Raw genomic sequence first — 26039 nt, 5'->3', positions numbered from 1 at the left:
TATTAATCCCGATGGGAAATTCACAAAAAATAAAAATAGATGAAAAATAAATACATTAAGATTCCTCAGTGTAGCAGGATACATTGAGTGTTCACAGACTGATATGGTGGTACCACTAGTGTTTTAGGGATCTAGTGTCCTGGGTTTGAATTTCATGCCCAGTTACTAGCTGGGTGATGTTTGCACAGGTTTTGAGGTTACCTGCCAATTCTGCATTCGTTTCACAGGAGTTTCTGTGAGTTGGTCCCGTGATGGACTGGAAATCATCCATTGTTGGTTCCTGCTTTCTACCAGTGCTGTCTAAGGGGCCCCTGCAACTGGGAGTGGATTAATGAGGTCTGAGAAGTTGTGCTTTGAACAACTGATAACACTCATTGAATTAGTCAACATAAAAATAATGCCACATGTTTCTCTTAATTGTTTATACGTGATAAAGAAATTGACTGATTAGGTATTAACCTTCCTTAAGTCTACACTTGATACAGAATCATTTGATGGACATTCTAAGCTATTCATTGTAAATCTCTACCAACTTTGTACATTTGTTCTTCTACTTTTATATAGATAGGAACTATTTGTAAACTGCAAATTTGAACCTCTGCTTTATATCCTTGAATGAACTGTGCTTTGGCTACAAATTAATCCTCTCAAGCATATCACCTTTTTTGTATTTAAGCTACTCTAGTGTGGCATTAGCTGCATCTTTTGGATCCCTCTCCTGCTAGAAGATTAATAAAACTTTACCAAATCCCACATCTCTGGCAAATCATGACAGATGTTCTTCTGAGGCTTCTTTACTACATTTACTTTGTTTTCATAAGAATTCAAGCCCTTGTTGTACATAAACATTCCAATAACATGACTGAACAACCACCACCTTGCTTTGTGGTTAAATGACATTCATCAGGAAGATGTGTGATGTTGAATGTGTACCAATACTAAACTTATTATTGGATTTGAAAAAGCCAATTTCTGTCTTATTGGGCCTTGTAATGTTATTACACTTACCGTAATCTTAAAGTCAGCACAATTACTTCGGATAAAGATTGAAATCAATCAGTTATGAACAAGTAGTTTCAATGAATGATGGCAGAATATATCTGTCTTTTTACTCCATAGCTGTCTATCAGATTTTATTGTGCTTTTTGAGGTTTCCCAAAATGTGAAATTTCCTTTCTTTGAAATCAAATCCTTTTCAGGCACCTCCTAATGTCTGTCAATACTTCTTACTTGAATCTGTATAGTTATTTGAACCGATGTCAGAGCAACACAACAGTTAAGGCTGCTGTCTCAGAGCTCCAAAGCCCTGCGTTCAACTCTCTCCTGCATCACTGGTGGTCTGCATGTTCTCCACATGCGTTTCTGTCCTGTTACATTAATTTTTATATGAGTGTGCATGCCATCGGACCTTACTTTTCACTTTGTCACTTAGTATTACCTAAACTTATTTTTATGTTATTCTTTTTCATTCTTCATCTTGTTAAGCACTTTGAGCTACATAATTCTATGAAAACGTGCTATATAAGTACATGTTGTTGTTGTATTGAAATGAAACTGTATTGTGATCAGGACATGGACAGCCCAAAGCTGATAGGACAGACTTTGTCACCTCACAATGAAGTAATGCTAAATGAATGTTTAGAAAATGGACTGCTGGATTTTATTTCTGACTTCACTTTTGATAATGTACTGTTATCTTATTCTTTTGTAAAGCCCCTTTAGTATGGTGCAGGCACAAAAAGTTTTAATTTAAACTAAAGATGTATTAATTGAAACAAGGGCAGCATGGTAGCACAGATGCCTCAGAAGTCCACAGTCCTGGATTGGAATCCCATGCACATTTGTTATATTTGTTATACCTTAGATCTTCAAATGAGTGCCTGCTTATTATTCCAAGAGCTAAACTTAAAAGAAGTGGTGAGTTGGCCTTCTGCTGTTATGTACCTAAAATCTGGAATAGCTTGCCAATAGGAATTCGCCAGGCTAATACAGTGGAGCACTTTAAAAAACTGCTAAAAACACATTACTTTAACATGGCTTTCTCATAGCTTCATTTTAGTTTAATCCTGATACTCCGCATATGCATTTAATTATTAATATCATTCCTGATGGCTACTTTAACCCCTACTTTCTCTTCTGTTCTTTTTCCGGTTTTCTGTGGTGGTGATCTGCACCACCACCACCTGATCAAAGCACCGTGATGTCCCTGCATTGATGGATTAAAGGCCAGAAGTACACATGACCGTCATCATCAAGTTCTTCCATGTGAACCCTGAATACAATGAGGACTGATTGAGATCATTTATGTTAGGTAGAATGCCTAGAGGGGGCTGGGTGGTCTCGTGGCTTCGGAAACCCTGCAGATTTTGTTTTTTTTTTTTCTCCAGCCATCTGGAGTTTTTTTTTTTGTTTGTTTTTTCTGTCCTCCTTGGCCACTGGACCTTACTTTTATTCTATATTAATTAGTGTTCCCTAATTCTATTATCTTATTTATTTTGTCTTTTTTCTTTCTTCATCATGTAAAGCACTTTGAGCTACATCATTTGTATGATACCACCCATGTATTTGTGGGTTCTATTGCATGTGCTTTGGTGTTCACCCATAGCTGAAAGACATAAAGATTTAGTTAACTGACAATTTTCAAGATTAGATGTTAGTGTGAGTGTTGCCCTGTCCAGAAATGGTTCCCTCCTTGTACCAGATGCAGCAAAGATAGACTAGACTCTTTATGAGCAGGGGGGACCTGCAATGTAATGGTGCTGCATCTAAAGGTTTGTACCATATGCAGCAGGGATAGGCACCATTGTTTAAAAATTTCTTATTAGCTAAGAAGATATTCTTCCATGAAAATCCTGTGTAATGACAAATTATCCATTTACTGAACCTGCACATTCAATGTTAAGGCTGCAGGGAAACAAAGCCCTTAAAATGTTTTTTTATCACTATAAAGTAAAGCCATAAGTACAATGAGTCTAAACTCTTTTCACATAACATGTATTACATCTCGGGAATTTGGTATAATGATTTTTTAGGTTGTGATGGTGTTAAGGAGATTGTGACCACAGAATATAACACCTTGCCTTTTAGCAGGAGATAGATAGATAGATAGATAGATAGATAGATAGATAGATAGATAGATAGATAGATAGATAGATAGATAGATAGATAGATAGATAGATAGATAGATAGATAGATAGATAGATAGATAGATAGATATTGACAGAAACCGCATCTATAAACAAAAAATTATAACACTTCCCAAACCTGTCACTATGGCATGTGATTATTTCCTATGTGCCATGTTAACTATATGATTTGAAAAGAACAGAAGATATAAAGGGTCTTACCTGATTTTTGTTGCTTGCCAATAACAAACACCTCTGTGCTCTCTGTGTGTTTTGTAGAGAAGGGGTACCAGGATTTATCTGGATCCTGAATCCATTCGGTCACCTGACAGTAAATCTTGCCTTGGTCAGAAAGTTGCAGATAAAGTATAGTCAAGTTGAAAGTTGATGGACCAATTCTGTCCAGACGCAGTCCACCAACTTCAAGTCTGTGATGAAAAGCATCGCTGCTTTGCAGGATGAAGTCTTTAGAAAGTGATATAATCTCAAAGGTGCCCTTCTGAGTCTCAAGCATCCAGGAAACTGACAAGTGTGTGTGGTGGTAATTTTGCTTGGTAACATCACAAGACAATCTGAGGGAATCTCCAATAGTTTTAGATATGTGCTGAGCTGGCATTCTTGCTTGAAGTGTATCCGGTACCACTAAAATCAAAAACAGAACTAATTGATTATTTAGTAAATCCTTTCATCAAGCATTTGTAACGGCCGACCCCTTTACCCAGCCGGCAGCTACACCTCCAAGACCTGTAGCCTGGATAATTTACTGAGAAAGAATCTAACTATCAAGCCGTACTTCTAACCAATTAAACTTTTCCCCACAATCGACGGTGTAAATATAAGTACACAAAAGCAGGATGTAAAATTAAAATGGATTAAATGTATTAAATGAAACAACAAGACATGCAAAAAATAGAAAACAGATATAAATATAAATATCCCTTCACCCCAGCAACAACAAGACACCACCAAATATAAATACAACAAAAACCCTCCCTTGCCCCTGTAACATATAAACACACAACACGAATAACAAAAATTGAATGAGATACGGAAATGAATGTGAACTTGAGTCCGGTTATAAAAAACTGTCCTGAATGCGGTTGACTGAATTAGCGAAAAATGAGTCGTTTGATTTTCCCCGGACAAAATGGAGCAGCCTCACCGTGAATCCTCGGTGCTTGGTAGATGATTAATTCCGACCCCGGGGTCTCTCGTGATGAGGTTCTTGAAGCAAGTCCGGTGGATAGAAAAACAAACTAGATGGAAATGCGCGATGTGGAATATAACAGGTACAGATGGCTCATGGTCGTGAATGTGAAAAATCTCCTTCTCTCCTCTCTTCCCTCTCTTTCTCCTCCTGCTGGCTTAAATAGTCCTGTGACGGCGGTAATTAATTAATCGTGAACAGGTGTTTTCCAGGTTTGCGGCTGTGGTCTCCTTCCACGATCTGTCCCCCTTTACAGGGACGGCATTAACTGATACACATACAAACAGCAAACGGGACAATGAAACGAGATGCACTCAGAACTGACATTTAACAACACTAACTATGTGGCCCCGCTACACATTTATCAAAAGTACATAATAATTTCAGGGCTGAAGGGGGGTAGAGCAAGATGGGGGACTCCTCTTGATTTAGCACAAGTCCATATATAGAAACTCACAGATCAACACTCCGTCATTCAGTTTATCATGTCATATTAAACCAATACACCTTGGGAGGTGGGAAGAAAATAAAAATGAAAGAGAACATGAGGAGGATCAGAAATGTCCACACATACAGTGGTGTGGCTGGGAAGAGAAGGCTTTGGATCATTTTGTCTTTTCAAAGCAGAGATTTAAGGCAGATGTAATAAAATGATTTACTAAGGTAGGGTGAATGGAGTCTGTTACATGATAAGAAGTTCTTTAACAAAAACATTGATGTTAGCCAGTGAAAAATGAATTTTTGCATAAATGTGAGTAAATATTTGTTACTGAGAAGTTCTACTGGTAGTGTAGGAGAAAGGGGCACCTTGTGGTAATCAAAATGACATTTTTTGAATATGCTATACAGGGCCCATGTAAAGAATTCACCACCTTGAAAGATCTCACATTTTATTGCTATGAAACATTGAATTGTGGTGGATTTAATTTAGCTTTTTTGGTACTGACTAACAGACAATTTTTAATTTCAAAATATAAATTAATCACAAACATAAAAGTCAAAATAATTGCTCACATAAGTACCCCCTCCCCCTCTTAACACATCTAAATCTTCAGTGATGCAACCAATTGATTTTATCAGTCAAATCGTTAGTTAAATGGAGATCACCCATCTGTACTCAAAGGGTTTCAAGTGATTGTAGTCTAAACACACCTTATACTGAAGGTCCACTTTTGTGTAAGTCAGTATGGAGGCCTAAACCACACAATGAAGACAACGTTGATTGTTAATAAAATGTGAAAACTACCAAGGGGTTGAATCATTTTTATATGAACTGTTTATTCAGAAGAAAAAAGTTTTCTTTGCAGGGTGTCTGGGCTCCAGCTTAGAGACAGGGTGAGGAGTGCAGACATTCAGGAGGAACTCAAAGTAAAACTGCTGCTCCTCTCCATCAAAAGGAGCCAATAGAAGTGGTTCAGGCATCTGATTAGGATGCGTCCTGAACACCTGCCTGGGGAGGTGTTTCTGACATGTCCAACCAGAAGGAGACCTTCTCCTTATATCATTTGGCTGGCCAAGAAATGCCTTCATATCCCCCAGATGATTTAGAGGAGGTGGCAAAGAACAGGGACAGAACATCTGGGCATCTTTGCTTGGACTGAGGCCCCCATGACCCTAACTCAGCAGAAAATGAATAGATGGATGGATTGCTGATAGATGAGTGAACGTACTGTATGTACAGTATGTATGAATGTATGTATAGTGTCATGCGCATGCACATAGGGGAGAGCTTTAGGGTTGTGGTAATTGTAATTCCCCACTGCTCCATTAGTTGGTGCTGTATTCTAATGCCTTTCTCTTCCTCCCTCTGCAGACTGGAAGACTGACAGTTATACCACCTTGACATAATTTCTGACGTCCATCCGCCTGGACCCATCTATTACTGCTGAAAGGACTTAAGACATTTTGAGACATTTCTGCAATTATTGTTTTTCTTTTGTGTTTATTGCACTAAAATTATACGGGGTCATTAAGGTGGTACTTCTGTTTATCATGGTGAGTCTGTTCTAATACAATATATATCAGAAAGCTACAGTATTTTGGTATGAATTACTTATTTGTGTTCAGATTGCTCTTACATGGTTTGATCAAAGAAAGTCACACAATAGTAAATAAATCAGTTAGCCAGACTTGACAACCACCTTATCAAGTATTCTCCAAATTAGCATATTTTTTTGTTCTTATATAGGACTGGTTACTTTTCTTTTTCTCAATGTCCAGAGATTGTCTTACAAGGCCTCAGATGTTACTATTGCCCTAACCCATGTATACTATTCAAAGCATTAAGATTTGATACTTTACACACCCGCCTCACAATATCCCCAGTGGACAAGCTGACATTCTTCATGTAGTGGTGTTTGCTACAGGATTCCAAAACTGGACTGAATAGCCTGTATACAAAAAAGATATAAGGTTTGGCTGATTTTGTGTAACTATTAGAGTACCATCTATAATCCAGGATGTAAACACCCTACCCAAATACTATAGCAATATGTATACTCCACAAAAAAAGTCCTAACATATCATTGGGCAACAGGAATATGCTAAAGTGAGATTTCTTCAAACGTTACAGCATTACAGATCAATTAAACAGTTGTTCCAACAAAGTATTTTGCGTGTACCAGTGAAATCTTTATTAAAACATGTGAGCAAGGCAAGTTAACACAAAAGAACGTATTATTCACATAATAATTGTAATTTTGAATTTGACGTTTTCTAAAGAATGATTCAAATATTTTGATTTTTGTTTGATCTGCAGTTTTCTAATAACATACCGCCTGCAAACCTAAAAGCTAAAGTGTACTTGACAATTGTACAAATGCCTTTCAGTTGCAGCTGTGAAGCAGCTGTTTGACACCATTTAAACTAATACACCCGGATAGCAGTGCATTATGACCTAATTGTTCTGTAATTTGCATGTCTGTCTTTAACTGAGGAACGGTGGCTGCAGGCAAACATGTTTTTATACATTGCAGTATTTTTGACTTACGCAAAGTGAATACAGGGCTTTTACAGTAGCTAAAATCTTTCTGGAAAAAAAATCATTTAAATAACCTGTTGATGTTTATTCTGTATTGTGTCTTGCCAGCATGTTACAAAATTAGATCTTTTCATTTGTTAACTTAAAATGTTTAAGGATGGAGAGTTTCCAAGTTTAACATCAGGTAAGAAAACCCACCCAACCCCATTGAATGCTTGTTCATCATGAAGAATACTAAATTACAGATGCACAGATACTCATAGAATGACAGATGAACTTAACTTGCGCATCTTTGTGATGTCGAAGAAAAACAGGAGCATTCAAATAAAAATCCCACTCTGACTTAGGAAGAACATGCCGACAATCCACAGAGTCTGACCACATCCAGTTTTTTGAATCCAGGAAACGACAGTGTTAATATGCACTACCATTCCACCATTCAAAGTTATAAGACAAAAAAAAATATTGAAGCCCTTTGGGGAAAACTTGTATTAGACTTAAAAATCAGTCAAAATTAAAATATAAAGTTGTACAGTAGTCGAACACAGTTTTATCACATGTATATCTAAAATATGCAGCAAATGAAGTAAAAAAAATCTGCATGTACATAAAAATAAATAATTCGACTTAAAACATAAAACTAGGAAGTGACTGCATATTCATTATTTGAATGTGGTCAGCTGCATCCAAGTCCTCCAGGCTTCAGTTTCAGGAATAAAGTTACTTTACACAACTGTTTCAATAGTCTTTTGGACAATTACAATTAATCATTAATATTTTTTTCTGGAAGCCTTAAACAACAATCTGTGGCACAGGAGACAGATGTCAGTGCAGCTGTTATAAACCAATCAGTTCTGTCACAGGGCTGAAATTTAATTGTATGATAGCTACTACAAAGTAAGGCAGGCAACAGCTTCTTTGCTTCAGGGCCAAATTCCTCCTTCAAATTATTTAATTAATGTAATACATTAAAAATATCCTAAAGCGAAAACGTTAATTAGCTTATCTAATGCCAGTTTTTACTTTTTAAAAATATTCAGAAATAATTTAAATAAAACCTTATCAGAAGCACAGTGTTACATTATATGTCCACCCATACTGGACTGGAGCCTAACTCTGGGAACAAGTCAGGACCCCTACCTTGGTCAAGCTGCCAGTCCTTTACAAGGTACACTCATGGATAACAGGGCAAACAAAAGTCACATAACACGACCTTGCACATGTCTGAGATATGGGACAAAACCAGCGCACTTACAGAACCCACACAGGCATGAGAAGAATGGGCAGTGATAGTCAGTGATATCCTGGGTCTGTTAGGCAGAATCACGTGTGCCACCGTGATACTGTTATGTCATAAATATGGCAGTGAACGAAAGCTACAAAAGTAAACTAATGCCAAAGCAAAATAGCAGTGGCAGTAAGTGTGGGTCTCTCAGGTAATTGCTGACTCGATCAGGAGAACATCTGAGAGCTCTAAATGAGTAGATCTGGGGTAAAGGATTAGTTTGAACTAGCAGGGATAAATTAAAAAAATTGCAAAATACAAAAAATAACAGAAAATTAAAACCATCAGTGATCCTGGAATAAACGTGACATGAAGGAATACCTTTCATCACGTACGAAAGTTCTTGCACAGGGTAACATGAAATCTCTAAATATCCTTTGAATTTTTTATTTTGGTTTATTGCAAGTGTTTGATTAATTTTAATGTGGCTTGTTGCTGTTCTCAGCATAGTAAAATGAAAATTCTCTTTGCTTCATTTAATCTTTATTTAAGGTCCATCAGTAATGCAGTTTCCTGGGGTTCTTGCTCGCCATTACCTGGAAACAGCAATTACTCAGCTGTAACCTTTGGCTCATTTTGAATTTAGTCAGGTACTAACTGGTTACATGGTAATAAGTTCATATTATTATTAAAAAATATTCTGTGATACTTATTTTGAACAGATATTCATTAACTGTTGTGCACAGCATAATATAATCAATTATTACCAGTCACTTAAATTTACACTTTATGCAATAATCCATGTGATTTTTTGCTGTATTTTCATATTTCCATATAGATTTAGCATGCATTGATAAAAACTATAGAACACAGCCTCCTTCAAATTAAAATATCCAAAAGCAAACTAGAAAACAAGATTAGATGTAACCTTCTATATAACCAAGATCTTGCTTGACTATATCACATGAAAGCTGTAAAATGTCGCTGCAGTGAAACATGAAGTTAAGCTCAGCAACTATTTTCAGCATTACTTTCTTTTTTGTTTTCCTTCCATGAAAGGTAAGTGCACCATCACTGTTTTTAATGCCACTTATTAAAGTCTGATGGTTTTATTTTTATCAAAGTGGGTAGATATAGATTGCTGAAGGTGTTATGAGAAAATTATTTTACTTTAGAAGACTGCTGCCATGCCTTGATAAAGATTGTTAAAATTTTCAAAGAGAGCCAAAATCTGACTACCTTAATTGCACAATCATAATCTAAACACATGATCGTGTAAATTTTGCCACAGTTCAAAATTGGTCAAAGTTACTCCAGAAAAATATTCCCATGCATCTCCACTTAAAGTATCAGTGATGAAGATGCAGAAAAAAATGAGCTTACCTGTCAAATTTGCTTTGTCACTGTAAATTCCATAGTAAGTCGATTCTGTGCTAGGTGTGTAGCACTCATACTCCCCTTGGTCACGCAATTGCAGTTTAGTTATATGCAGAAACACAGAGTCCTTGCTCGTTCTCTCAATATAAATATCTTTTGTCTTCACTCGATGACGATAAACGGCATAAGTAAAGTGAAGGTCTCCTGTGCTGACTATTTGAAGTTCAACGTTAGGCATTGTGGGCAGGTAAAATGACCAATGAAAGTTCTGCTTTCCAGTTCCTTCATAGCCAGTAACTTTGCATGATATGGTAACATGGGATCCTTCTACTCTAATCAAAGGCCCCTTTTGTGTCTCTACCACACGTTGACTGATGACGATTCCTAAAAGCAAAGAGAATATACTCGTATGTAATTTAATAGATAGATAGACAGATATGAAAGGCACTATATTATAGATAGATAGACAGATAGATAGATAGACAGATAGATACACTGGCTTAGTAAGGTGATTAGTCACCAAAGATACAAAATACAGGCCACATATCCCAACCATTCACAAAGGTAAAGTGCTAGAAATATGCAATTACAATTGAATATATATTTTTTCGTCAGATTTTCTGCTTGTTGAAATTTATTTTACAAAGACAGACACAGCAAATATGGCAATAAGCATGTGATTTCCACAAGAAATACCACTTCTTGCATTCTTATTTTCCAAATATTTTTATGAAATCAAACAAATTTTGTTACATTATTACACTTTTATTTAATAGTGTACTTTAATTATTTTACTACATTAGAATAAATCCTGAGTCTAGAGTATTCTTAGATTCTTAAAATAGATAAGGGTCAATTAGAAGACCTTGAAAGTGAGAAGCTCCCTAAGCCTACAGATTGATTGGATAGAACCAAAGCACATTAAATAAGAGGTGATGAAGAAATACTGAGTGAAGGATTAAAATCTCATGAATAAGAAGTAGAAATGAAAGTGTCTCTGTAATGTCATATTTTATAATTTACTTTGAGTTTAAAAAATGTAATTTAGAAAGCCTGAAAAAAATAGCAGATTTACAGAAATACAAAATACAGAACCATTAAAAGAAAACAGGCACTATGAAAAATCTACTGTTCATTTTTCTCAACCATAATGTCGTAGGATCAAGGGAGGACCTATAGGTCTGAAGAGAGCACCAATCACAAGCTCACACAGTAATTCAAACATTCATGTATCTGTCCATCTTAATCGTTTAGCTTTGCCTGGCTAGGCAGTGTCAGGTGCAAGGAAGAAAGCAACTCTAGTCAGTGTGCCAGTCTGTCTCAGGGCACAGTCACACACAAACTGTTATTACATAAGCATGACAAATAAGATAACATACAGTCCACCAAACTGGTTTGGTTAGCTAATAACTAAGTTGTCCTAATATCTTATCCAGACAGTTTTAATAAGCCAAAGTAACCACAGCAATATGTGTTACAGGCCCTACATTTGAATAAGGACTTCCTGGCTTCATCTCTTTTACCATGCTCAAGTATAGGATTCACTATGTAACTGACGTAATTTTGGTGGACCAGCATTACTGCTAACTTTGAGAAATTTGAAGACCTGGATTGAAGCCTCCATGTCACCTTCTCTTTTCAAAAATATAGAGATTGAACTCCCTGAACTTGTCAGAGTAGGACACTCAGAGTAATTCATTAGAACATTGGGGCATTAGAAACAATTGATGAGAATAGGCCTTTTAGCCCATCAAAGCTCACAAATCCTATCCACCTAATTTCTCCAAAATAACATCATGTCCAGTTTTGAATGTCTGCAAAGTCCTATTCTTTGCCACAATGCACATAATTTATTCCATGTCTACGATTATCTGTGTGAACTCATTTTAAAAGTATCAGCCTGGATCAACTTGACTAATTCCTTCCATAATTTAAAGAATTTCAATCATTTTCCCCCTTAATCTACATATGTTTAAACTAAAAAGGTTTAGCTCTTTTAATCTTTCCCCATAACTCATACCTCTCATCCCTTAATCAGCCTAGTCACTTTTCTTGGGACGTTTTCTAGTGCTTCTATGTTTTTTTTTGTGGCCTGGAGACCAAAACTGCACACAGTACTCCAGGAGTGGCATCAACAGTGCATTATAAAGCTTGAGCTTATCCTCCTTGGACTTGTACCTTACATATTGTAGCATATAACCTAACATTCTGTTAGCCTTCTATACACTGACTAGAGGTAAATAGTGATGAGTTCAATATGACTACTAACTCCTTCTCATAAGATGTACTTTCAAGTTTCAGACCTTCCATTGTGTATTCATATCTAATATTTTACTCCCTACATGTAATACTTTATATTTACCTTTATTAAATTTCATTTACCATGAAACTGCCCACTCCTGTATTCTGTCCAAGTCCCTTTGTAATGACTTAATGGATTCTAGATTATCTTCCAATCCACCTATTTTGTTATTTATATTCCTATCCAAATCATTTGCACATATTAAAAATAGCAGCAAACCTAGCACCGACCCTTGAGAGACACCACTCTTAATATTACCAAATTCTTTCTCACACCATAACCCTCTGCCTCCTGTTTTTTTAGCCAATTCCTCACCTTATCAAATGCTTTTTAAAAATCAAGATAAATAATAACACATGCACCTCTCTGATCAAACACTCTTTGCTTTCTGAAAGAATCCAGCATATTAGTAAAACATGCCCTCTCCTGTCTGAACCCATGTTGACAGGTCAGTAAAACTCCTGTTTTTACCATTTGATACTAAAACGTTTCCTTAATAATTTCTTCAATTAATTCACCCATGATGTACATTAAGCCTACTGGTCTATAGTTACTTGAATCTGTCCAATCAAGTTTTTTTGTATGATATGACAACAATTGCTATTTTCCAGTCCTCAGGAATCCCCCAGTGTGCATTAAAATTTTAAAAAATATACTTCCAGAGTTTATATCTGTACTCACTAACCTCCATAAGCACCTGAAGATAAATATGACCTAGTCCTAGTGATTTGTTGGATGACAGCCTATTTAATCTAAGCAGCACTTCTCCCTCTACAATTTCCCAGTCACTCAGAACCTCCTTAGTAATCGCTGATGGGATGTTATTTGCTTCCTCACATATGAAGACTGCAGAAAAAAAAAGCAAGTTTAGAGCATTTACCATTGAACTGTCTGTATATTTTAATTCCCCTTTTACTTTTTCTGCTACACTTTTCCTCCTCCTTTACTCTTTTTTTTCTTATGAAATACTGAAAGAATCTCTTTGGGTCATCTGTCACCTTATCTGCAATACTCCTGTCTAACTGACTTTCCTCTTCCATAATATCCTTTTTTATTACAGTTGTTCTTAGGCTCTCATACGTCCTACAGTTAGTATTGGAGTTATTAGTCTTGTACAACTTATGCAGCTTCTTTTTTATCTCGTTATTTACCTAATGCAGAGTTTTCTTTAATTTCTTAATGTTTCCAGATTTTGGGATGAACATGTTCTGCATTTTATGTAAAACATTTTTAAACCTGTTCCACTGCTTCTTGACTGTTTCCACACTTAAAAGCTTCTCCCAGTTTAGCCCTTTTAGACTTTGCGGCATCTGCTCAAAATTAGCAATATTAATGATAAACTTAACAGTTTTAGGTTTTGCATCTGTACTCTGCCAAAACACTGTGAATTGTATTATATTATGGTTACTTGACCCTAGTGGTTCAATCACCTGTATCTGGTCAGTTCTGTGTTGGGTATTGCAAAATGCTAAATCTAGACAGGACGTCCTACCGCGTTGGTGCTTTAATAAACTGTATCAAAAATGGTCACTGATTACATCTAATAATTTCTGTGCTTGTATTCCATTATTTATAAAGTTAGCCCAGTTTAAATTTAGGTAATTAAAGCCCACATAACTGTAATATTCCCTTCCACACCTGCCTTTTTAATATTATTAAAAAGATGTGTATTCAAATTGCAGTCTGCATTGCTGGGTCTGTAACACACTCCCCAAATTAGGCCTCTGTGCTGAATGCTTTCCAGTCAAATCAAGACCACCTCATTAAGATCTGGCTAATCATTCAGTTGAAGAAGACATGCATTCATACACCCAGTTATTCATAATTAGATAACTGTAAAATGTTTCATTAATCTCTTTTAAAATACACTTTATATTCATGGCTTAAAAACTGTCATTTGAAGCCTAGTAGAAATATACTGCTTCTTTAACCTGTACACAGTATATTGGTACTTTACAAATGACTTGTGTACTTTTAAATGAATTGTGTACAATTATACAATGTTAAACATGTGCAATTTTAATTGCAACAGGTGAAAAAGTCTCATTTTGTGTCATTGGAGAACACTTACCATCAAATGCGAAAAGAAGAAAGGCAAGTAGAGGAGTATTGTCCATTTTGATCGTCAAGTCTTTTAATTCTAGAAACAAAAATAAAAGGAGCAGTAATCTTTAAATCAAATGCAATCAACCCTGGTTTCATCTAAGTTTGTAAAGCTAAGACAGAGCCCTATACTGCTGACTATTCTAAAATGAAACATAAAAGTTACGCCGTGAGAGAAGGTGCGTTTTTAAAGGTAAGATCAAAGGCAGGATGGAAAAGCGTATTCCTCATCTGACTTCCTAGTAATGACTGATAAAAAAAGCATGTCTAAGATGATAATGAAACCTTTTAGGGAAAATGCTCAGTTTGCAACAGATAATCTTCTCTAAAGAAGATGAGCCATCATTAAGAACAAAATTGTGGCCCTCATTAGTATCACGATTAACAGATTACTTCTACAGATCCTTAAGCACTTAATCAAAGCAGCTTGTGTCACAGAATACTGATATTACTGCAGCTTTGTCTTATGATATCACAAAATAAACAGGCAGAATGGTGCGAATGTAATCAAGGAATTTCCTGTGTTGGTTAATCCATTTGTGACTTACTCAGAGCTATTCAAGAGTGGCACTACCCCAGTTACTGCTGAGGTTTTTATTGTCTTTAATAAAGCCTTATCTTGTGCTTTAAAATACACAAAGCTGCTGTAAGTAATGTTGTATACAATAATGCATAGCAGACCATTGTAAACTTGAGATGTAATCAATAACGCATCAAAATGAAATTAGTCTATTCATTTTATGTTGGAAAAGAATCAGATTCTCATTAGTCATACAAACTGAAAAGCACACATCCTCACACTGACTATACTCAGTCCTTGGCACTTTATATATAAACATATCACTAGCCAGCTTAATAAAGAAATTTGTTGCAGTTATATTGGCATCAATTGAAGCAGCAGTAGAGTATTTTTATAAGAGATTAAATATGTGTATTAGTTATCATGAAAAAAATACATTTGAGCACAAATTTAGGGGCGGAGTGGTGGCTCTGAGGCTAAGGATCTGTGGTGGTATCCAGAAGGTTGCCGGTTCAAATCCCTGTCACTGCCAAAAAGAGATCCTATTCTGCTGGGCCCTTGAGTAAGACCCTTAACCTGCAATTGCTCCAGGGGAGCTGTACAATGGCTGACCCTGCACTGTGACCTCAAGGGGTATGCGAAAACTAACAAATTCCTAATACAAGAAATTGTATAAGGTGAAATAAGGAGCAAAAAAAAAAATTTGCCAACATTGAGCCATCACACTTCTCATTGCATTTACAGTCATACAACTGTAGTACTAGGGTGTTGTACCGTGTTAGCCATTATGGATGTAGTGAGAAGTCAAGCAAAATGACACCTTTTATTGGCTAACTAAAAAGATTACAACATGCAAGCTTTCAGGGCAACTCGGGTCTCTTCTTCAGGCAAGATGTAAGATGTATGTTCTTGCCTGAAGAAGGGGCCTGAGTTGCCTCGAAAGCTTGCATATTGTAATCTTTTTAGTTAGCCAATTAAAGGTGTCATTTTGCTTGACTTCTCACTACATTCATACAAATGTAAGTCAACTTCCCAATACCTTGAACAGTTGAAGCTTGATTCTTAACAAAAAACTCACTTCCTTAGAAAATGTATTCCAATTGGCAGGACCTGCACTACCAGAAATCTTACGTGTTTAAAAACATTAAAGCCCACTGTCCTGTTCACAATTGATGAGTGCCTTGAGATGCCTTGTTATGTTGCTAATTGAACAACAGGATTGACAGTTTCAGTTTATTTCCTTAATTTTCCTGTTTTTGTTCTTGTAGTTGTAGATATTTCTCTATTAAGTGGCCAACAGGTAAAAGTCCATTACGATTTAATGAAGACATATACTGTATGTTTATATATCACTGCAACATCTTGTCATTCTTATGTATATACATTGATCCATTCATCAGTTTCTTAGATACATTTAATCCTTTTCATGGTTATGAGCAGCAGCAATCGGTATACAGCTTGTACCAACAACCCTCACCTTTGTCTTCTTATGGAATTATTTTTCCAAATGTCTATCACATGCTCATTGTAATTACTTACCTAGAAAAATATTGCTTCTAGTAGTATGTGAAATTCTATTCATGCCGAGTGTTGCAAGCTTGTATTCCAGCAGAAGGGTTGGACCAAGTGGCCCTGCAGTGTTCTCTATAACCTTATGTAAGTGTGTGTGTCCATGTGAAGCCTGAACTTTCCAGTTTAGGTGTAGGGCTTGAAGGTCATCAGTAGTGTTAAAATGACAACCAACTGTTATTGATTTTTTTCTTTCCTACTTTTTTCCTGGGCCATGCAGCACATGCCAGTGAAGAGATGTGAGAAGCCTATTACCATCTGCTCCCTTAAAGGTAGCAACAGTAATTTAAAGAAAGAAAGAAAGAAAGAAAGAAAGAAAGAAAGAAAGAAAGAAAGAAAGAAAGAAAGAAAGAAAGAAAGAAAGAAAGAAAGAAAGGATATGCATATCAGGATTATGTTGTTAACAAGATGTGGCTCTGCATCTTGATTTTCTCCTACCGTTGAGGAGGTCCATACTAAATTTGTAAAAGCCACCAAGGGAGCCTAAATGTACTCCTTCCACTTTGTGGAAAAGAAAACAGAACTCTGATGCCGCTGTTTCAAAGAAGCACATAGTCCTTTTGTGGAAAGAACACATATCTATATAGAACATTGTTTTTTCATTTGTTTGCCTACCTGATGTTGACCAGCAAACACCTGGCTGTATGGTAGTTAATGCTGCTTCTGGACATGTCTGCATACTCTTTCCATGTTATTGTGTCCTTTTTCACCTCAAAACCATTTAATTCTAAACTTGAGGTGTTCCCATTTCAAAAGATTTTTCTGAGAAGTGGGTGGTTGCATGGGTTTCGCATTTTTACAGTGTTGTAATTTCAATTGTTCTATTTTGTCAGATGATGATGATGATGTCAGAGAGTATCAAAAACAAGGCAGGCCAAGAACCAGATTCCCATTGGTTAATTGATTTTTTAAGACGTGAAAGGTGCACAAACTTTCATGTTCTTCCGACCAACATCAAAAAGAGGATAAATATTAATTAGGTCAGTCAATGTTTATGTTAGAGTAGGCTATACACATAATGGAAAATTCTGATATGGATTCACCAGAATTTTTATGCCAGAAATGTCACTGCTCAGGGCACACTCACACACTCACTCATGTGGGCCCAATTTTGAGCAGCTAATTAGCATTGCTGAAGTGCCAGACACCTAAATTCTCATTTTGAATGCAAGATAAGGAGCTTCGGCATACACCTACATTTACTCCTACCGGGCCAATCAGCTTGGCTTGAATGTCTTTGGGACATAGGAAGAAAATGGAGTAAACAGGGAAAAGACCATGCAGGCTTGCTGAAACATACACTTTCCAAGAAGTCAGTGACTGGGCTGGGATTTGAACGTCCAACTACTGGAGCTGTGTAGTACCAGAACTAATCACTCTGCCACTATGGAGTCCCTGTCCTTACTCATGCTATTCAGCTAAGAAGTAAAGTTTAGTGCATAACATATCTCTCTCTATACTGTATATATAAAATCCAATGTCCGTCTTTCAGTCTGTCTGTATGTCTATCAGTGAGCTTTTCACAAGAGAACTACTTAACGGATTCAGATTGGGTTTTGTTCTATAATTTGCTTGAACATTCCGGTTGATTTTGCATCCTCTCTCATTGCGCTATGTATCATATTTTGCTTGCAGTACCGAGAGAGAGGCTGGGGGGAGGGGGGTGTGGGGGCCCTCCTCACTCATGCACCAGCCTCAGAACGTACCTTACATTTGCTTAGCTAGTGAATGAGAGAAGTACTTAATGGATTTAGATTGAGTTTTTTTCTATAATTTGCTTGAACATTCCGGTTGACCTTGCAACTTCTCTGATCGCGCTAAGAATCATAGTTTGCTTGCAGGAGCGATATATTCATGCTAATCCGAGACACAGACTGCGGGCCGAGGGGATGGGGAAGCATGACATCAGGAGTGGGGAGTCTGTCTACATCTGCATTTTGGAGTGTACCTTGCCTCCGATTTTAAAGTTTGTCCTGTTTCACTACTACGCAGGCGGAGCTGCAGTGGATGGCTAGTACAATACAGTATATAAGATTCTCAAACATACCTAATCTAGTTTAGGAGGATGAGGGTAGAGAGGCAATTTTGGCAAGATCAGCACAATGACTCACACACCACTAGACACTGATATAATACAAGAATAACATGGAATCACCAATTAGCACACATACACACACACACATGCAGTGTGTCCACAAGAATACCCATCAATGAGAAGAAAATACAAACTCCACATAGACAGCTACTGGGCATGAGATTTAAACTTAGGATGCTGAATCCGTGAGGTGGCAGTGTTAGCCAGTGTATAATACTGTATATATGAACAGAGCATATCAAAATTCGTAATTTTAATCAAATTTTAAACAAACGTTTTCACTGAACTGTTTATAAAGGAACATTACATGATAACATCCTTCAGAAGTCATAATGTATGCAGCTCTAAATTGATTTCTGATGTGTCAAGACACAATGACTGCCGCACTCTTTTGATGTGTGCACTGCACTGTGTGTCTGTGAATATCAGAGTGATAGAAGAGCATCTGGGGTGGTGGTGGGGAAATTGGTGGGATGCTAATTGTTAGATTAACCATCTCAACATCTCGGTTTCTGTGGCATAGCCTCTTCAGCTGCTTTCTATGCATTATGCCTCACGTAGACTCTTGTATTTCAAATTACGCGCTTTTATTCAGACTTTTATAATGGGGCATTTTCGTCTTTTTCTTGAAGTTTTAGTATTGATAAAATTAAGCATAACAAATTTATCCTTATTTAAAACTTCAGCATCACTCTCAGAACAGTCAAGGAGAGTTACAGTTAAATTAAGAAAATGCTTTTGAGTATGCATGAATTTTAACATTTTCTTTTTTTTGCTTCCTTCACTTCACTTCTACCACAGCTTAGAGTCACCTGTTAAACAAACATGCATGTGTTTAGAAGAAAACCCCAAGCAGACATAGAAAAAAAACCATAAAAGACAGTGCCAGACCTGTGGTTTGATCCCAGGACACTGAAACTATGAGGCAACCTCACTAGCCATTGCTCCACCATGTCTTTCCTTTAGTTTAAGACTGCAATTCATTTGACTATCACTGGCTGAACCAATCACAATAAGATTGTTTACTTAAAATAAAAAATAAATAAATATATAATAATAATAATTCTTTACATTTATATTGCATTTTTCTCACTACTCAAAGAGCTTTACATAGTGAGTGGGGACCCACTTCAACCACCTCCAGTGTAAAGCATCCATCTGAATGATGCAACAGCAGCCATTTTTGTGCCAGTACTGCTCATTAGCTGTTAGGTGGTGAAGGGGTGAGAGGGATAGTTAACCAGTTAGGTACAGGGGATACTTAAGGGGCCAGAATGACCAAGTCAAGGTGGACAATTTAGCCTGTTCATTGGGATACACCCTGCTCTTTATAAAGGATACCCAGAGATCTTTCATGAACACAAAGAATTAGGGCTTCATTTTTTATGTCACATCTGAAGGACAGTGAAAGTTTGTACAGCACATTGTTCCCATCACTGCACTGGGATCTACTCACAAACTACAGGGTAAGTGTCTCCTGTTGGCCTCCCCAACACCTCTTCCAGCAGCAACCCAAGCTTTTCCTAGATGGTCTCCCATCCAAGTACTGGCTGGGCCGAAATGACCGAAGTGACTGCTGTCACTGTCCTGCTCCACTGACAGACTGAGAAGATCGTTCCTCCCCCAAACTATGCGACTCTTCAGTTCCCCCGTGGGGGTAAACATGAACATTATATAAAGTTATTGTCTGTTTTTACCTGTATTATTATCAATCTTTAATTTAATATTGTTTTTTGTATCAGTAAGGTGCTGCTGGAGTATGTGAATTTCCCCTTGGGATTAATAAAGTATCTATCTATCTATCTATCTATCTATCTATCTATCTATCTATCTATCTATCTATCTATCTATCTATCTATCTATCTATCTATCTATCTATCTATCTATCTATCTATCTATCTATCTATCTATCTATCTATATGCTTACCTTCAGGCGGATAACCTGTTCTGAAGTGCATTCGGTATGGCTACTTCTTACAAAAAAGTGACTTTTAAGAAAGTAAGAATTTTTCAGAAGAGAGCAACGGCAGGCAACTTAATCCAATGTATCTCTTTTGATTTTTAGGAATCATTCACTCTGTCTATTTTTCCAAAACTGCTGATTCAATGACTGGATCTCAGGGAGCTGCAGCCTATTCTGGTCATGGTGGCTACAATACAGGGTGGGACACAGGTCCTAGATTGGACACCAGTTTGGAAAACTTACACATCCTAAACTTAATTAGACATGTTATTTAACTGATCACACATATCTTTGAAATGCAATAGGAAAATGGACTATTTGTAAAAATTTCATGAGAACATGGGTAGTGCATGCAGACTCAACCCCAGGCAATGACCAGAATAAGAATTGCAGCTTGAAAGCAACAGCTCTTGTTCCATCATGCCACACTGTCTGAGATCAGCATAGTAGCAAATTTTATTCTCTTTTATTATGGAGTGCGTTTTTCCTTAATCATCCCTTTCACTCTCTTCTGATTCTTCTTGACACTGCAGATAAGTAGACATTGAACTGTAGAGTCCAAGGCTGCTAATTCAGTTCTAAGCATTCACTTAATTTGTATAGCAAAATCACTTCCAGCAAATTAATGTGGTGTATATATGGAAACAATCTTTACACTTTATATTTTTAACAACAGAAGAGTTCATTTAACACTAGTGATTTAACTTAGAAATATAGAAATAACTAAGCCACTGTGATTTGTAAGGCTGTTTGCATAAATCCAACTATACACCAGCTTTGTCAGACCTTCCAGTATTTTTCACAGATTATAGTAACATAGCATTGCCTTCTCAAACTTGCTTAATCCAATTCAGGGTAGTGGGGGGCCAGGACTGCCCCGGCAACATTTTTACACACTTGTAAACTAATAATGGAAAAGTGGTTAACAATCAATTATTTGTAGAATAAGCTGTGTCACTTAAAAAAAAATAGAAATGTACACGTAGTAGAAAAAAACACTCAAACTGGTGTGACAGCGCATTATTATAATTATACAGGCTTATTAAATTCTACAGTTAGAAAAGCTAATAAAATATCCACAATAGGGTAAGGATCAGTTAGTAAGAAATGTCACTGAATACATTCAATTACAGTTAGAGAACCAAATTAAGTAATTTGTTTGAATGCATGCTGAATTAATGAAATTTTCCAATGTGTGTTTAAGTAATGGCAGAATATTTAGAGCTGATGTCTCATAGCTTGAGAATCTGGGGTGTGAACTCAGACAGCAGCACTGTGTGGAGCTGTACATTTTTCCCCTTGCACTTGTGGGATTTGTCCTTTCTACACTCTGATCTTCCTCCTACATTCCTAAAAGAAAAGCAGGTTAGGGGAATTGTAGCCCAAATTTTTCCCATATGTATTTTAGTGATTAAAACAAGCTAATGTACAGTATATAATTCATAAAGCTTATGTTGAATTCAGTTTTAATCAAGTATCGATTATCAACCCCATTTAATCCAATTTAGGATCAAGGGGGCAAAAGAAACATAGAGAGTGGGGTGGGTTATCAGTTTCGTTATGACGCGTACTCCATCACACACTCGTAATAACTCCCAGAGGGCCAGACAAGAGTCAGCAGTTAACCTGTTGTGCATGTTTTAAAGTCATGCTAACTTAAACAGAATACGCGGAGTAAAAACTACATAAACCATGGTGGTGACTCCCCTAAACTGTGCTGCGGATTCAAGCCCAGGACTGTGAAACTGTGAGGCACAAGCAAACAGCAATTTAACTGACTTAACTATTTTCATTCTATATAACTAATAATATCTGTAACATTTGCAGTGGCACATCACACTCGTTCAATTAAAGCAGCTTTCAGTTTGAGTGAAATCAGTCCATCAAGGTAAGGTGCCAGTCCACTACAAGGCCCATTTGCTCACGCCGCCTCCCACAATCACTCAGAAGAGTGCAATTAGCCCAGCAAACCTAATTTTATTAGGTGGACGTAATCCAGTGACACTGCATAACATAAAAACATCACAAAGACGGTGACCACCTTGGAAATAAAATTTAGAGTCCTGGACCCGAGAACCACCAGCACACAAGACTGAGCCACAGTGAAGCAAAAGAGGCCTCAGGAATAAGGAGAGCAGCAGCTTGTAAGTCAGATTCCAGACATTACTCGAGTGTTTTTACATTGCTATGGACATTAGTTCCACAGGGTGTCAGTGAAGTGCAGGCATGTTTGTTTAAGGCTGAAGATTAGTTTAGCAGATGGCCTATGGAGTGCCAAAGAAGACAACAAGCAAAGCAGATCTTCAGAAATGTTGCGGTTTTTGCATTTTAGACGCTTTCTTATTTCTATCAATGCTTCTGAAGCAATGAGTAATACTAGTTTCAAGTATTCAGTACAATTTGTAATAATGCCTTGTTTTTAGCAGAGGAATAAATATCATGCATCTATAAATTGAACTTGAAATGTGTTTGAATACGATTTACACTTAAAACAATACTGATACATTTGATTAAACTATTACAAGAGTCCCATGAAGGCATTAATTGCAAAAATAATTAGTTATAAAATAAAACAATATATTAAATCACCCTGAGATAAGTTTTTAAGCGTTTTTAGAAAATTTTAAAGTGTACACCACATTCAGTGATTCAACATCCCTTTGTAAATTAAAGAAGGCTGTGCTCTATAATCTGCACTAGACAAAGCGAAATTAATCCAGAAATAAAATTTACAGAAGCGATCTTAATCTACTTTTTAAAAGTACAAAGTGTTCCAAGAACAATGATACAAATATTTAGTCTTCTTCAGAGGAAGTCATAAGGTTTTTTTTTTTTAGCCTGGATGAAATACTGTATAAAGCAGATCAAAGAATTCCTGCGTTTTACTTTCTCCATGGCTTGTGCAGAGATACACTGCAGTCTCTTTCCATGCTGTCCCTGAGGACGTCCACAGAGATGGCACAATCAACACACCCAGGACTTAGTTTACTTGGCACTGGCAATATAAAAATTAATTTACAAATGTACGTAATATCTCAGTGTCATAAAAATAAACAGAAACAGTAAACCCTTCAACTGTACCTCAATTTGAAATTCCCTCTGCTCCGGCACCACACAGCCAACTGTCGCTGATCCAATTCATTTCATGCAGAGAATCGGATTTCAGCTTATACCAAGGCACATGTGAGGAGCAGGGGGTTAAAAAATGTGGACAATAAGGCATATTAGTCTCCCACACCCTTAGCTGATGTTAAGAAACACTTATTTTACATTTTTCAGTGATAAAATATGTTCACTTGTTGAGTTGTATTTGGTGGTATATTTTGCCTAATACACTGTCCTTTTCCCTACACATATTATTTAGTAGGCAGTTTCTTGTTTTCCCAGAGTGAGTTTTGCCATCTACTGATTTTGGAGCTTGACTCCCTTTTTTTTTGAGTATTAGAAATAAGCAAACTGAATGAAACAAACACGAAACACAGACATGCATGTCAAGTAAGCTCTCTTCTTCTGTTCTTCAGTCGGTGAGATGGTAATCTTGTGTTGTGTGCAGACAATGAGGAAGCTGGGGGGAGGAGGAAGTTAGAAGGGGTTGTTCGGAACAAACAACAGTTTATCAATTCCATGACAGTACTGCTTTGTTTCATGATTTTCTAGATGTTTTAGATGCCCTACTGAGCCTGTATGCTTACTTTATATTAAGGTACTGCAACTAATGCAGTGGTTAAGCACCTTTAACTTTAAATGAAAAGGTTGCTGGTTCAGTTCCTGTTTCTGGCCACTTAACAGTCCTGTGCTATAACTGTAAAACAATGACCTAATCTATTGTGTTGCATCCTTATCTTGTAAGTCACCTTAGATGAAGGCATTAGCCAAATCTAAATCATAATAGTAAGAAAAGCATTAACTATCAATGCCTCAATACAAAACATCCATCCATCCATCCATTTTCCAACCCGCTGAATCCGAACACAGGGTCACGGGGGTCTGCTGGAGCCAATCCCAGCCAACACAGGGCACAAGGCAGGAACCAATCCCGGGCAGGGTGCCAACCTACCGCAGGACACACACAAACACACCCACACACCAAGCACACACTAGGGCCAATTTAGAAAATACAAAACATATTTCTTAGTTTTAAAAATGACTTAATGGGAACCTATCCAGTGGAAAAATATAATTAAAGCCACTGAAATGAAGAAGGTCACGTGCAGATGTAAAAGGACATCAATTGTTTTCCATTTTGTGCCTTTCATTTTTGTACAATTGCGGATAAATTGTTAGAATGCAGACTTAGGTGGTTGGGATAAATTTGAAGGGTGTGGTTATATATATGAGAAGAAAGAAACACTTTTAATCTGAACATGCACTCGGTAAGAGTCCCGACAGAGTGAAAAAATACCAGTATAAAATAGGCAGTGTTCATACTGTTTTTTTGTCTTAAGGTTTATTCAGATGACACAGAGTAGTTACTACGCCAGTGTCGCAAGAGCCACTGACAATAGAGCTACAGTATTTAAATTCATCTAACAACAGTAATGAAAGATGGTGGAGCAGTGGTCAGTACTAGTGGCTCAGCACCAGGAGACGGAGCTCGAATCCTGATCTGACCGCTATCTCTGTGGAATTCATGCAAGATTTACATTGACACATTGGTTTCTTCTCCTACATCCTAAACATGTGCCTGTTAGGTTAATCAATATATCTGTTTAGTAATTAGTATGGTTATGTGAATATGATCTAAGATGTGTGGGCACCATAATACTACCAGGAAGGGCTATTCTCCCTTAAGATTTGAACTGGACAAAGTGAATGTAGAAAATAAATAGATTCATGCGTAAAACCTGCCTTGCTTATTATGACAGTGTTAGAAAGATCACCAAAAAAAGAGCTACCATAATCTAACCATCTCCCGGATGGAATTATTACTGCCTCCCAACATGATGTGCTTTTGTTTGTGACTAGTTGGCTCTGAAATTTTAATGCCGCAGCTCATTACTGAGATAATTATTGGTAAACATTAGCATTAGAACAGGGAGACTTTCAAATTGCATAGCCCAGCCCAAAAACATTGCAGCTGTTTTCTTTGAATTTATTCAATGCACATTTTGTAATTTTCATGTTATTCTTTTCAATAAATGTTCTTTGTGAGCACCTGTGATAGACTAGCACCCTGTCCCAAGCTGCTTCCCACCTTATACCCTTTTATTACATAGCACTAAGGTGAGTAATACATGCATTACAGGCAGACCTGAAAGGCCTAATTCCAGATTGTCACCCAGATTTTTGAGAAGGAATAAAGCACAGAAATGGGGCTGCTGCTTTATGAAAATAAAGGCCGCTACTAAAACCAAAATTTACGATTGAAAGTGTCACACAGCTAAAAGAAGATGGGCTTAGCAAATTGAGTCTTCTGGTACACGCAGTACTTCCATTTCTTTTGGATTCTTCTAACTCCTTGTAATGTGATATGACATGTATACAAATTCGATAAGAGTTTGGGAGGGATATGGTTGTTGCTCTTGTTTATAAACAGTACATATACTTTGAACAATGGGGTGAGCTTCAGGGGC

General features: G+C 37.0%; 1 protein-coding gene across 1 annotated transcript in view; it reads right to left on the bottom strand.

Annotated features, from left to right (window-relative positions):
• LOC114651251 (immunoglobulin superfamily member 2-like) overlaps positions 1-23594 on the bottom strand; it is a 42311-nt gene extending 18717 nt beyond the window's left edge. Inside the window, exons 1-4 of the mRNA XM_051925680.1 lie at positions 23548-23594; positions 14288-14356; positions 9921-10298; positions 3348-3767 (exon numbers count right to left, since the gene is read on the bottom strand). Of these exons, the coding sequence (XP_051781640.1) occupies positions 3348-3767; positions 9921-10298; positions 14288-14333 (844 nt within the window). The 5' untranslated portion in view covers positions 14334-14356; positions 23548-23594. The remainder of the gene's footprint in view (positions 1-3347; positions 3768-9920; positions 10299-14287; positions 14357-23547) is intronic.
• Positions 23595-26039: the final 2445 nt, after the last annotated feature.

The sequence above is a fragment of the Erpetoichthys calabaricus genome, chromosome 4 (assembly GCF_900747795.2).
Source record: "Erpetoichthys calabaricus chromosome 4, fErpCal1.3, whole genome shotgun sequence".
Lineage (NCBI taxonomy): Eukaryota > Metazoa > Chordata > Cladistia > Polypteriformes > Polypteridae > Erpetoichthys > Erpetoichthys calabaricus.
Note: the sequence above shows the minus strand (reverse complement) of the source record. Positions and strands in the feature narration are given on the sequence as shown.